This window comes from Lepidochelys kempii, chromosome 27, assembly GCF_965140265.1.
Source record: "Lepidochelys kempii isolate rLepKem1 chromosome 27, rLepKem1.hap2, whole genome shotgun sequence".
NCBI lineage: Eukaryota > Metazoa > Chordata > Testudines > Cheloniidae > Lepidochelys > Lepidochelys kempii.
The window spans coordinates 11,005,294-11,019,287 of NC_133282.1; the positions used below are offsets into that span (position 1 = coordinate 11,005,294).

General features: G+C 44.6%; 1 protein-coding gene across 5 annotated transcripts in view; it reads left to right on the forward strand.

Annotated features, from left to right (window-relative positions):
• Positions 1-10,066, forward strand: part of DDX42 (DEAD-box helicase 42) — a 33,503-nt gene extending 23,437 nt beyond the window's left edge. For all 5 annotated transcript variants that reach the window (XM_073326269.1, XM_073326266.1, XM_073326268.1 and 2 more), the window contains 5 exons: positions 764-1,040; positions 2,635-2,861; positions 4,560-4,670; positions 6,849-6,950; positions 8,052-10,066. In XM_073326269.1, the coding sequence (XP_073182370.1) occupies positions 764-1,040; positions 2,635-2,861; positions 4,560-4,670; positions 6,849-6,950; positions 8,052-8,771 (1,437 nt within the window). In that variant the 3' untranslated portion in view covers positions 8,772-10,066. The remainder of the gene's footprint in view (positions 1-763; positions 1,041-2,634; positions 2,862-4,559; positions 4,671-6,848; positions 6,951-8,051) is intronic.
• Positions 10,067-13,994: the final 3,928 nt, after the last annotated feature.

Below are 13,994 nucleotides of genomic sequence, written 5' to 3' on the forward strand. Positions count from 1 at the left end.
TTAAAGCCCTTTGGTTTTCAGCTTCCTGATCAAGCGTTCTGCCTTTGAGAAAAGGAACCTCTTTGCTAGCTCAGCCAGACAGTGCCCCTTCTGTTGCTGCAGGGCAATGCAGATATTCTGGTTTCTTTGGGCAAAATTATGACTGTTTTGAAAACATTCTCCTCCTTGGGACAATTTGTATCAGAGCGCGCGCACACCCCCCCCCCCCCCAAAAGGTGCCATGTCCCCCACTCCTATTGGTTCAATGTAGAGTTTGTACAGTGAACCCCACCAACACCACGATTTACCCTGGTTCAGGTGAAATGTCATAACTCCTAGAGGAACCTTCTTCCTCAGATCCTGCACCAGTGATTTTTCTGATGAGTGCCCCTCTCCATGTCCTTAGGCCTGATTATTCCCTTGCTCTCTGATCCTTGTCTTGCTTAATGTGTCTGTTTTAAATGGTAAATGTGGTGCTGTAGAACATTAGAAGCATCCTCGCAAGGTCTGCGCTTTGCCTCTCCCACACTGATGGTTCAGCCAGTCCCAGCCTTCTGTGCCCCATTGGGTCAGTGTATTCAGAGACAAGGCAAGGGAATAAATACAAACTGAAATTGAAACTTCTTCAAAAGGGGAACTTCACCCCATTTCATCCTACTCCTCCCCCTCGCCTCTACACTTCTGATTTGAATCCCTGTGCTGCATTCAGTGTCTGCCTTGTACTTGTTGTGCCATCCTTTACCACTCTAGGTTATAACTGTTGTCTTCTCTTTCCTTCCAATAGGCAAATGAAGATGTTACACAAATTGTGGAGATTCTCCCCTCTGGTCCTAGCAAGTGGAACTGGCTGACCAGGCACCTGGTGGAGTTCACGTCTTCTGGGAGTGTTCTTCTCTTTGTCACCAAGAAAGCAAATGCAGAGGAGCTGGCCAATAACCTTAAGCAGGAGGATCATAACCTAGGGCTGCTTCATGGTGACATGGACCAGAGCGAAAGGAATAAAGTCATTTCAGACTTTAAGAAAAAGGGGATCCCAATTCTGGTTGCTACTGATGTGGCAGGTAGGGAACACGTTTCTCATTAGAGTTAATATATACAAGCTGGCAGCCTCAACAGAGGGGCTAATGAATCAGCATAGAAACTAAATGCTGCCATGTGCACAGTTGACCCTGGTGAGAGCAACATGAGGGAAACTTGCATGGCAGCTGACTGACTATACTGCAGCTAAACAAAAGACTTTTTTTCCAGCCTATCACCTAGTGTCTTACACAAGATGGACATTTTAATATGATCACATGAAAAACAAGTTAACCAGAGTACTAGCATTCTGTTTTTGCAGCAGCTTTTGTTTTTTGTTCCCCATTTAATGAAAACAAAACCTTTGGAGTGTTTTCTTAAAAATGAATTGTGTTGTGGGGGGTAGGAAAGGGTGTCAAGTTATAGGCCCGAGGTTAGGCCACTGGCTTGGGATGAGAGAAACAGATTCAAGTCCCTGGTCTGCCTAATTCAGAGCAGAGATTTTCATCCCAGATCACTTCAAATCAGGCTGAGCTGGGACTTGAACCTGGGTCTCTCACATCTCCTGCATCCCAGACCAGTACCCTAATCCCCCAAACATTTTGGCTTCATTGAAATTTCATTTAGGCAAAAATACTCCAACCACCTCTACATACAAATCCATGTGTGCTACCTGTTAGGCTTTCCCTATTGCTCTGTTTCAGGATGTAGCTAAAGCGGGAGTTTGGACTAAGCTGAGGTCAGCAAGCTTTGGGTTCTGATCTACTGGCTTATGTGACCTTGAGCAAGTCACTTTGCCTTTCTGTGCCTCAGTTTCTGCATCTATAAAATGGCTACTACCCACGTCACGGGATTGTGAGCTCTCTGAGAAAGTCCGATGAAGGGGGATAGAAAAGTGCAAAGTATTAATACTAACTCTCTCTCTCTCACACACACGCACACAGAGTCTTCACTGAGGGAAGCACAGCACCTTGCAGTTATGTGCATTGCTGATGATGTTACTTTTCCGTGCATAGAAATGGAAGTAAACAAAAGGTAGCAGGGTTGGCTTCTGTAGCCTTAGGAACAATAGTCAGATGTTTTTTCAAAAGAACGCTGTACTAGGAGAGGCGTTTTATTTTCAGTTCTAGCAATACTAGACTACGGATCTGCTTGCCAGCTGCTCTTAGAAAAGGTTAACTGCTCCCTTATGAAGTATTGACTGTCTGGTAGCTTAAAATCAGTTGGGACATTAAATAGTCTTCTAGGAGTGGGGAAACCGACATCAGAAACTTTCAGGAAAACAGTTTTTAGATCCTGGACTTTTGACTAAAACAACGTGTTGTTTTATCTGCTGTATTCTCTAGTAAGGCACTCTTCCCCACCCTTATAGGGGACATACTTGACTGAATGGGTCTCTTCCATCTCTAATGTCCATGATCCTGTTAACCTGATGTGTAGTGTTGTCCGAGTGGCTGTCATTAAACTTCAGCTAACCAGTGGTTTCAGCTACAACAGGGTTGGCTTAAATGGGTTGTTGTCTAGTGCAAAATGCTCTCTTGTTTGAGCTGTGTAAAGTGGCCCAGGTCCATCTGGATGGGATTTCTTCGTGTTAATTCAAGATAATCAAGCTGATCGTCATGTTGCTCTATGTTACAGCTCGTGGTCTGGATATTCCTTCCATTAAGACCGTGGTCAATTACGATGTGGCCCGTGACATAGACACTCACACGCACAGAATTGGACGTACGGGCAGGGCTGGTGAGAAGGGAATAGCTTACACTTTACTGACTCCCAAGGATAGTAATTTTGCTGGTGATCTTGTCAGAAATATGGAAGGAGCCAATCAGCATGTTTCAAAAGAACTCTTGGACCTTGCAATGCAGGTACAAACAAAAACATATCTCTCGGCTAGGGGGAGCATCGTCATTCAGTGGGTAGAGCTGGGCAAGGGGGAGATGAGTTCAGGAATATAGTCCTAGCTGCATCACAAACTTGCTCTATTATCTTTTGTCTCACTATGTTTCAATTTCCGTACTGTAAAATGTAAACCTCATACTTGTCCACCTTTCCGGGGTTTGTGAGGCCGAAAAAGACGGACAGTGCCAAGGAAGCCAGGACCTGCTGATTCCAGCTGAGCACTGCATGGGTTTAAAGAGGCTTATTACGATCAAATCCTCACGCACTTTCTGTCTTTATGGCAGGGACCTAGAAAATGTGGCTTAATTGAGAGTTGTGCAAGGCAGCCATTGCTGAGACATCTGCTCTGTGAAATAGTTCTTACCTGTTCCTGGTATCTGCTCAGCAACACTGTCTGTCCAAGCTATTCTGGCATTTCCACAGGAAGCATGCTTGATAGTTAGGGTTGTACCATCGCATTCTGGAATTCCTTAAGTACTTTTCCCATACTGCCCAGCACATCAGCTGGGGAGCAGGAGATTTGGGGATGGAGTTAGTATTCTCATGACTTCATCTCTACATAGGTTAGACATTGTATGGGTAAATATTTTGGAAATGTCTGAAAGGCCCAATTTCCAGTGTGACTTAGAGTAGGGCAGTGGTCACCAATCTTTTTCTCTTGGCGTCCCTGCCCCACCACTCCCCAGTTCCAGAGCGGAGTTGTGGCCAGGCTGAAGGCAGTGTCCGGGAGTGGCAAAGAGTGGGGGCCAGGAGCCAAGTCACAGCTGGGAGTAGGGGCCAAGAGCAGAACCATGGCTGCAGCTGCAGCCAGGGGCTGGGAGCAGGGCTGGGGGCAGAGCAGGGCCGGGTGATGCTCCCTTCCCACTCCCTCATGGGGGTTGGCCTGGGTCCTGCCATGCCCCACTGGATGTTCCTCTATGCTCCCCCTGCCCTTCTCGCCCCCCCCCCCAACAGTTTGTGGACCACTGGAGTAGGGGGAGTAAGTCCACTGACTTTCAATGAGGCTTAGATTCCTGGGATCACTTTTGAAAATGGGACTTAGGCTCTTAAATCGCTTAGGCACTTTTGAAAATTTTACCTCACTGATTCCACCAGATCTGAGCAAACCAAGCCAGGCATTTGACAGGTGCAACCAATGCTCATAAAACCCTGGGACAGTGCTTGTGTGTAGACGTAAAACTTTGCAAACTCAGAATGTTCCAAGTAACTGTGGCAGCATCTTTTTGCCTTCGGGACTGTAGTTTCTGCTTAGCCTGTTGCTGGGGTGAATTGATGGGATCAGTGGATCCCAACAGTGACATGTGGAAGGCCATAGACCTCCCATGATGAAGGTCATTAGAGAATGCCTTTGTTCCTGTATTTTTACAGGAGAAAAAACAAACCGTGAACATGGCATAAGCGTTTAATAAACAAAACCAGTGCTCACAAGATGCATAACACAGAGGAAGCATCCAGTCACAAACATGGCATGAGTCCATCTGCAGTTTAGTTTCAGTACCGCTGTTTTCCCTATCCCATCAGCTTGTGACAAGGTCTGTTTTGGGGCAGGAAATAAAACATCTCTGTATTTCTTTCAAAATGATCAAACTAAACCTTTCTCTTCCCACACTTGCATTACTGAGCTGTTTTTTTGCATTTCAAGGAGTTGTCTTTGTTTCGTACAGAATGCCTGGTTCCGGAAATCCCGTTTCAAGGGAGGGAAAGGCAAGAAGCTGAATATCGGCGGTGGTGGCTTAGGGTACCGTGAGCGGCCTGGCCTGGGTTCAGATGGCTCTGTAAGTAGAGAACTTTAGGGGGCTAATTTCAGAGCCCTGAAAACGTTAAACTTAGAATTAGCATCTCTTATCATGAAAATCCAGGCTAACATAGGAGCGTAACGCTACAGGGCCTCTACACAGGATTCAGCTTATCTGATTTCAGACTGTTGCACAGCTCAGAATCTTTGAGATTTAAACGGATCATAGAAAACTCCTTGTGCTAGCCTTGGTGACTTTGTTTAGAGCCAGAGAGTAGGTCTGAGAGGGATGTGATTCTAATTCGACTTGCCTTTTCCTGAAATCGACATTCAGCACAAAACCTGTACATCCTAACCGGTCCTGGGAGTGGTGACTGTGCCACGATAACAGGATATAGTTGAGCCAAGAAGCTCTGCACAGGTTGGTTCCTGACACCAAAAAAATGTATGGAATTCAGTTAGACTGGCTGGGAAGAGTCATTAGAGCTCTGTCTGTGCTAGAAAAACTACTTGTTGCTGCCCAGAGGGTCTGCAACAAGTGTAGCTGAGCCAGCACAGAGCACAGTTTAGCTTGAAAAGTATTGATGATGTATCATGTGCAGCACCAGTACAATAACCAGGGTCAAGGCCGGGTAAGCATTTAACCTTAACTACTGCAGATTTTTGTTTTCGTCTGCTCTTCCAGCTAAATCATATTCAGCCCTGGTTCAGCTGCAGCTGTTGCTCAGGCATACCTAAGCCCAACTATACATATAAAACGATGGGGTCTAAATTAGCTGTGACCACTCAAGAAAGAGATCTTGGAGTCATTGTGGACAATTCTCTGAAAACGTCCTCCCAATGGGCAGCAGCAGTCAAAAAAGCGAACAGAATGTTGGGAATCATCAAGAAAGGGATAGATAAGAAGACAGAGTGTATCATATTGCCTCTATGTAAATCCATAGTATGCCCACATCTTGAATACTGTGTGCAGATGTGGTCGCCCCATTTCAGAAAAGATCTATTGGAATTGGAAAAGGTTCAGAAAAGGGCAACAAAAGTGATTAGGGGTATGGAACGGCTTCCATGTGAAGAAAAATTAAAAAGACTGGGACTTTTCAGCTTGGAAAAGAGACGACTAAAGGGGGATATGATGGAGGTCTATAAAATCATGACTGGTGTGGAGAAAGTAAATAAGGAAGTGTTATTTACTCTTAATAACACAAGAAGTAGGGGTCACCAAATGAAATTATAGGCAGCAGGCTTAAAACAAACAAAAGGAAGTATTTCTTCACACAACGCACAGTCAACCTGTGGAACTCCTTGCCAGAGGATGTTGTGAAGGCCAAGACTATAACAGGGTTCAAAAAAGAACTAGATAAATTCATGGAGGATAGGTCCATCGATGGCTATTAGCCAGGATGGGCAGGGATGGTGTCCCTAGCCTCTGTTTTCCAGAAGCTGGGAATGGGTGACAGGGAATGGATCACTTGATGATGACCTGTTCTGTTCATTCCGTCTTTGGCACCTGGCATTGGCCATTGTCAGAAGACAGGATACTGGGCTAGATGGACCTTTGGTGTGAACCAGTATGGCCATTCTTAGGTTCTTATGTAGGCTTGTAGACAGGGTCCATGTGACAGGCAGGGACCGGTTTTAAGGGGACTCTTCTGTTCTGGATTCATGCTCACCTCTCCAGACGTGGAAATGAGAATATCCCACAAATGCCTGTTTACGTGACCTCCCATGAGTTAAGGGTGCACCTTCAGATATAAATTTTCTTTTCTTTCCCTCCCCGCTATTAACTCCTCTTTCTTTATGGACTGCTGCATCTGGGGTAATGTTGCCTAGAGGTTAGAGCAGGGGACCAGACTCCTGAGATCTAATCTTGGCTATTTCCCCATCAGTAAAGTGGGAATGACCCTGCCTCTCACGGCTGTTAGGGAGACATCGTGGGTGAGGTAATATCTTTTATTGGAGCATCTTCTGTTGGTGAGAGAGCAGAAGTTGGTCCAATAAAAGGTATTACCCCACCCCACCCCTGTCTTTCTAATATACTGACACCACTACAACTATACTGCATACAGTCTCAGGGCTGTTGTGAGGCTTTGCGATCTTCAGGGAAAAGGCACTCTAGTACAGCAGAGTAGCATCCAGTCCCTGAGTTTGGAGGTAGGACGAGGTGAAAAGTGTGTAGTTTAGAGAGATCAGTTCAGTTTCCCCTCTGCTTTCTCCTCAGGACCGTGGGAGCAGCAGCAATGTGATGAGTAACTATGAGGCATACAAACCATCCACTGGGGCAATGGGAGACAGATTGTCGGCAATGAAAGCAGCGTTTCAGGTTTGTTTGATCACTTGTGTTCCCTAGGTCAAAAGAAGAGCTCATGAAGTAAACACTGGACTTTTTACTACTGATCAGAGACAAAGCTATGGGCTTAGTTTTCTGGAGGGGCAGAGACCTTGTTGGCTTCAGTATGAGTTGGGTACTTCAACACCTGAAAATCATACCTTTCTCTGTTTTTAATTCTGAGTGGCTACGCTGGCCGTCATACAAACAGAATACATGTCCTGTGCTATTCACACCACCTCTTTTTGGCTCTAGTTTCCCTGTGCAGTAAAACTGTGAAGCTATCATCGATTGAGAGACTTCACCAGCAACCTGTTCTGGAAACTTTAAAATATGCTTTTACAATTCAGTTCCTCTTGCAGCTTATTAATATTGCTTGTATAGTGAAAACTTCCATTCCCTGCATTTTGTTCTGTGGTGTGGGTGCTCTTTGCATCCCTTCAGGAACTATTCCTCAGTAGCACAATCCCGCGGTTTGATTGCTGTCAGGGAATTGGAGTCTTTGGCGTATCGTCCACATATAACTAAATTCTTGGGAACACTCTGGCGTCCTGTTGCAGTCCTAAGTAGAAGAGTTAATTCAGGATTCTGAATGGCAAGTTATACAAAGCAACTTTGCCATGCATCTCCTGTTTGCTAGTAGTCATCTGACCAGTGCAGCTGCATTACAGGATGGCCCTTGCTTTCCATTCTCCATCTGGGCTCTGTTCCCCAGTATCAGACATGTCCTGCATCATTAAAGGAGTCCCCTTTCTTTCCTGTCTTCTGTGTAGATTGCTTGCACCAGTGTTGTACTGGGAGTTTTAAGAGTTAATGAGATAGACAGTCCCTTCGCGACAGGGTATACAAACAAACTCCATAATAGAGTCCCCTTCTTTAGCTCAACGTATATTTGTATGTACTGCCAACAGGTGTGTACTTAATTCACTCTTGTTCAGAAGCACAGAACTAATATTCTCTCTCAAAGACCGGCTTCTTAGAGGAGCCCTTTTCACATGGGACCTCCCCAGAGTTCAGGCCAGAGCTATGTGCGCATTGGTTCGCGAGTTCCCCTGGTGCTGTGTATTGGCTAACACTCTTTTCTATTTCCTGCAGTCACAATACAAGAGCCACTTTGTTGCTGCCAGCTTAAACAACCAGAAGACTGGTAGCTCTGCTGCTGGGGCCAGTGGATGGACCAGCGCTGGGAGCTTGAATTCAGTACCAACAAATTCAGCACAGCAGAATGCTGCAAGTCCTGACAGTCCGATTGCCACTGCTGCAGTAAAGGGAATTCCAGGCTTTACCAGTGCTGGGAACCTGAGCAGTGTGCCTGCCTATCCAGGGATGGGAATTCAGGGATACAACAGCACAAGTGCCAGCATCAACAGCAGAGAAGGCGGCAACGGCGGCGGTGGTGGTGGAGGCGGCGGTGGTGGCGGCAGAGAACGATACAGTGACAACAGAAGCAACCGCCACAATGACAGTCCTGCGCGCCATGGAGATGGTAGTGGTCGCCACGGTGACAGTCAGCGCCATGGAGATGGTGGTGGTCGCCACAGCGATGGCTACCGCCAGGGAGATAACCGCCATGGGGACAGCCACCGCCACGGTGAAAGCCGCCATTCTAGTGGTGGAAGCAACAGTAGCCGACATGGTGACGGCCGCAATAATGGTGACGGCCGCAATAATGGTGACGGTAGGAACAACGAGGGTAGAAACAACGAGAGCAGGATCAATGAGAACAAGAAAGATGGCAGCAACCGGGACAGCAAGACGGATGGTTTTGCTGTCCCCGAGCCCCCAAAGCGCAAGAAGAGCCGATGGGACAGTTAAAAGCTGATGCATCGTAACCTGGGATCCACACAGGCAGTGATGTCTTTTTAAGGAAGATCTTGGGTTTTGATAACTGGTTACTGAGGAGTGGGGAGACGGGAAGGAAACATGCAAACTTCCCATATGAGTCGGAGTTGGTACATCTGCAGACAGCTTCACTCTAATGACGTGTCAATACAATGCTTCTGTCAGGGAGAAATCATTTTGATAAAGCTCCTGGGTTCTGCATTTAAATATTCGTCCACTCAAGTGACTTTCTGCTGGATTTAAAAACAGATCTCGTTAGGAGGAAAGAGGCCATTTGTTCCACACACTGAGAACATTAAGAAACTGTCGTCCAGAAAAGTTTAAGGTAGTCTGTTTTCTTTAATCAATGTAGATGTTAAAAGCCAGTCCATCTAGAGATGCTCAGGATCCACCTGTTTAAGCATAATCTTTCAATGAGTTGCGTGATACCAAGGTCTCCGATCTATTCCTCCCTCATATTCTCTTCGAGCCCCCACAGAATTTGGTCTCAAAATCACCCCCCCCTCCCCCAATTAAGAATGTATCCATGTGTCGCTAATGGCCAGATATAAAAGGTTTATTTCATCAAGCAGTTCAAGGGATTTTTGTCTGGTCCAATTTACCATAATTCTACATGTAATGTTGGACAGAATCCCTAGCCAGTTTGTAGCAAATACTCTGTTGCCTTTGCACCAGCTGGCTTTTATTTTTTTTAAAGAACCCCTCTTATGTAACAACCTTCATCTTGGTGGAAGCCTGCATAGCAAGCGTATATCTCTGCTGTGGCTGTTTGCTCACTGTGAGAGGGCTAAATGCTTTCTCAGAGAAAAGGGAAGCCCTTTGATATATGCCACTTTAATCATGGTCCAGTGTCCCCTTATGAGACAAGACTAACCACAGGGGAGGGGAACTCATTCTTAAATCCAGGGACCTGCTGCTGATAAGCCTTTAGGAAGAACATAGTAAGTAGTAAAGTGGGATGGGTCAAAAATCGCCCAATATCGGAGACGTGTAGTAAAAATGTAAAATCTCGCTTGACTGATTTTAACTCTTAACTGCTGTTGTGTGTATTCCCTGGGTTTTTTCCTTCCTTTTTTTTTTCTTTTTTTTTTTTTTGCCATAATGGTAGAAAAAAACCCTTTTTGCTGAAACAGTTCTGTTCTCATCTCAATCTTGTTTCTACACAGAGAAGTATCGGAAACTGTCAGGTTTTTGTGACATTGTGACATTTTCTTTATCAGCTGTTCATTTACTTTCTGCTTGCTCTAGTAAACGTTTTATTACTGGGATGCATACCTAGCATGTGCCTTTTTTTTTCTCTCCGACCCATCTGTTCCTCTTCAGCTGTTTTGGGATTTGGATAGAGACCTAGCAGAACTGCAGACTATACACCCTTCTCATCTAAATCCTAAAGTGGATGAACTAGAGTGCCTGGCATTAAATGAGGATATTGATTTGTAATAGGCATCGCAGAAACTTGGTGGCATGAGGATAATCAAGGGGACAGGGTAATATCAGGATACAAAATATATAGAAATGACAGAGTAGGTCACGCTGGTGAAGGAGTGGCACTGTAGAAAGCATAAGGTCAAAGTCAAAATCCAAAATGAATCAAATTCTTTCTCAGGTGTCTGGCTGGTGGGTCTCACTCACATACCTAGGGTCTAGCTGATTGCCGTATTTGGGTTTGGGAAGGAATTTTCCCCCAGGTCAGATTGGCAGAAACTGGGGCAGGGGGTTGCCTTCCTCTGCAGCAGGGGCCATGGGTCAGGTTTTAAATGGTGGATTTGCTGTAACTAGAAGTCTTTAAATCATGATTTAAGGACTTTGGTAACTCAGCCAGCGGTTAGGGGTCTCTTACAAGAGTGGGTGGGTGAGGTTCTGTGGCCTGCAATGTGCAGGAGATCCGACTAGATAATCATGGCGGTCCTTTCTGACCTTAAAGTCTGAGTCTAAAAATTGTACCACAGTGTCTCTATGGATAGAAATTTCATGCTTAAACAATAAGAGTATAGCAGTAGGAATATACTACCGATCACCTGACCAGGATGGTGATGGTGATTGTGAAATGCTCAGGGAGATTAGAGAGGCTACAAAGGCAGAAAACATAATAATAATAGGGGATTTCAACTAACCTCATATTGACTGCACATCTGGAAGGGATGCAGAGATAAAATTTCTTGACACCATTGATGACTGCTTCTTGGAGCAGCTTTTCTTGGAACCCATAAAGGGAGACAATGCTTGATTTAGTCCTAAGTGGAACACAGGATCTGGTCCAGGAAGTGAATAAAGCTGAGCCACTCAGTAATAGAAACCATAATGTAATTAAATTTAACATCCTTGGGGAGGGAAAAATGCCACAAAACCATCACAGTAGCATTTAACTTCAAAAGGGGGAATGACACACAAAATGAGGAAGCTAGTTAAATGGAAATTAAAAGGAACCAGTCATAAGGATGAAATGCCTGCAGACTGCATGGAGACTATTTAAAAACACCATCATAGAGGCTCAAACTAAATGTATACCCCAAATAAAAACTAAAGGACCAAAAGAATGCTACCATGGCTAAACAGCAGAGTAAACGTTGATTAGAGACAGAGGCATCCTTTTAAAATTGGAAGTCAAAGCATATTGAGGAAAATATAAAGGAGCATAAACTCTGGCAAGTCAGGTGTAAAAGTATAATAAGGCAGGCCAAGAAAGTTTTCATGTCCTTCAGTAGTTGATTTTCAAATTCTAACAGCAACTTTTTTTAAGAACCCCAGAAGCAGGAAGCCTGCCAAACGGTCAGTGAGCCCACTGGGCCATCGAGCTGCAAAAGGAGCACTCAAGGCAGACAAGGCTTTTGCAGAGAAGCTAAATGAATTCTTTGCATCAGTCTTCATTGCAGAGGTTGGGAGGGAGATCCCCACACCCAACCATTCTTTTTAGGTGACGCATCTGAGGAACTGTCCAAGTGACACTGAGGTGTCAGTAGAGGAGATTTTGGAACAAATTGAGAAATTAAAGAGTAATAAGTCACTAGGACCACATGGCATTCACCAGAGAGTTCTGAAGGAACTCAGATATGAAATTGCAGGACTACTAACTCTGGTATGTAACCTATTGCTTAAATCAGCCTCTGTACCAGGTGACAAGAGCATAGCTAATGTAATGGCTATTTTTAAACAAGGCTTCAGAGGTGATCCTGGCAATTACAGGCTAATAAGCCAAACTTCAGTACCAGGCAAATTGGTTGAAACTATAGTAAAGAACAAAATTATCAGACACACAGATGAACACAGTATGTTGGGAAAGTCAACATGGCTTTTGTAAAGGGAAATCACATCTCACCAATCTACTAGAATTCTTTGAGGAAATCAACAAGCATGTGAAACAGGGTGATCCAGTTCATACAGTGTTCTTGGACTTTCAGAAACCTTTGACAAGGTCCCTCACCAAAGGCTCTTAGGCAAACTAAGCAGTCAACGGATAAGAGATCAGGAACTGGTTAAAAGATAGGAAACAAAGGGTCGGAATAAATGGTCAGTTTTCACAATGGAGAGAGTTAAATAGTGGGGTCCCCAAAGCATCGGTACTTGGATCTGTGTTGTTCAATGTATTTATAAATTACCTGGAAAAGGGGTTTCAGAGTAGCAGCCGTGTTAGTCTGTATCTGCAAAAAGAAAAGGAGGACTTGTGGCACCTTAGAGACTAACCAATTTATTTGAGCATGAGCTTTCATGAGCTACTCACGAAAGCTTATGCTCAAATACATTTCTTAGGCTCTGAGGTGCTGCAAGTCCTCCTTTTCTTTTTGCTGGAAAAGGGGGTGAGCAGTGAGGTGGCAAAATTTGCAAACAACATAGAATTACTCAAAATTGTTCAGTCCAAAGCTGATGGCAAAGGGATCTCATAAAACTGGGTGATGGGGCAACAAAATGGTAGATGAAAGTCTGTGTGGATAAAGGCAAAGTAATGCACATTGGGGAAAAAAGAATCCCGACGATAAATACAAAATGATGGGGTCTAAATTAGCCGTTACTGCTCAAGAAACAGATCGTGGCATCGTCATGGATAGTTCTCTGAAAACATCCACTCAATGTGCAGCAGCAGTTCAAAAAGCTAACAGTGTTAGTAGCTATTAGGAGAGGAATAGATGATAAAGCAGAAAATATCCTAATGTTGCTATATAAATCCATGGTACGCCTACACCTTGAATACTGCGTTCTGTTCTGATTCCCCAAAAAAGAGAGATTTGCATTGGAAAAGATGCAGAGAAGGGCAACAAAAATCATTAGAAAGATGGAACATAGCAGGAGAGATTAAAAGGAAATCTGTTCAGTTTCGAAAAGAGACATTTAAGGGCGGATGTGATAGAGGTCTATAAAATCAAGAATGGTCTGGAGAAAGTGACTAGGGAGGGGTTACCCCTTCAGGTATCCTGAGAACTATGTGGCACCTGATTAAATTAATAGGCAACAGGTTTTAAACAAGCATAGGGAAGTACTTCACACAATACACATGCAGCCTGTGGAACTCATTGCCATGGAATGGTGGGAGGGCCAAAAATATAAATGGCTTAAAAAAAGAATTAGGTAAGTTCACAGAGGATAGATTCATCTGTGGCTATTAGCTGAGATGGTCAGGGATGCTCCGCGGAGGTGTCCCTAAATCTTCCACAGCCAGAAGTTGGGACTGGATGATAGGAGATGGAGCACTTGAAACTGCCCTGTTCTGTTCATTCCCTTAGAAGTATCTAGAATTGGCCACTGTGGGTGACCAGATACTGAGCTAGATGGGCCCTTGGTCTGACCCAGTATGGCTATTTATATGTTCCCCCTTATTCCCCAAAAGTCCACCGGGTTTTAGTAAAGGGTGAGAGGAGTTTTTGTGTTTCTCCTGCAATATTCTGATGAAAGGTGCTAATCGCTTTACAAACATTAATTAAGATTCAAAGCCTGTGAGCTAGGATAGGCCTTGTTTCCATTTTACAGCTGGGGAAATAGAGGCACGGAGTGGCTTTGACTTGCCCAAGCCATGCATCAAGTCAGCTGGGAGCAGAACACCAGCATCCTAGCTCCCACTTCCCTGCTCTAGCTTGTAGACAGTTTAAGCTAAGACACCTGTCTTATTACCTAGGCACCTTAGTATCTTAGTCTGGCCTGGCATTCAGAGTAGTTTCTGATTGATATGTCATCTAACCACCGTTCTCTTTCATCAAGACAAGCAGA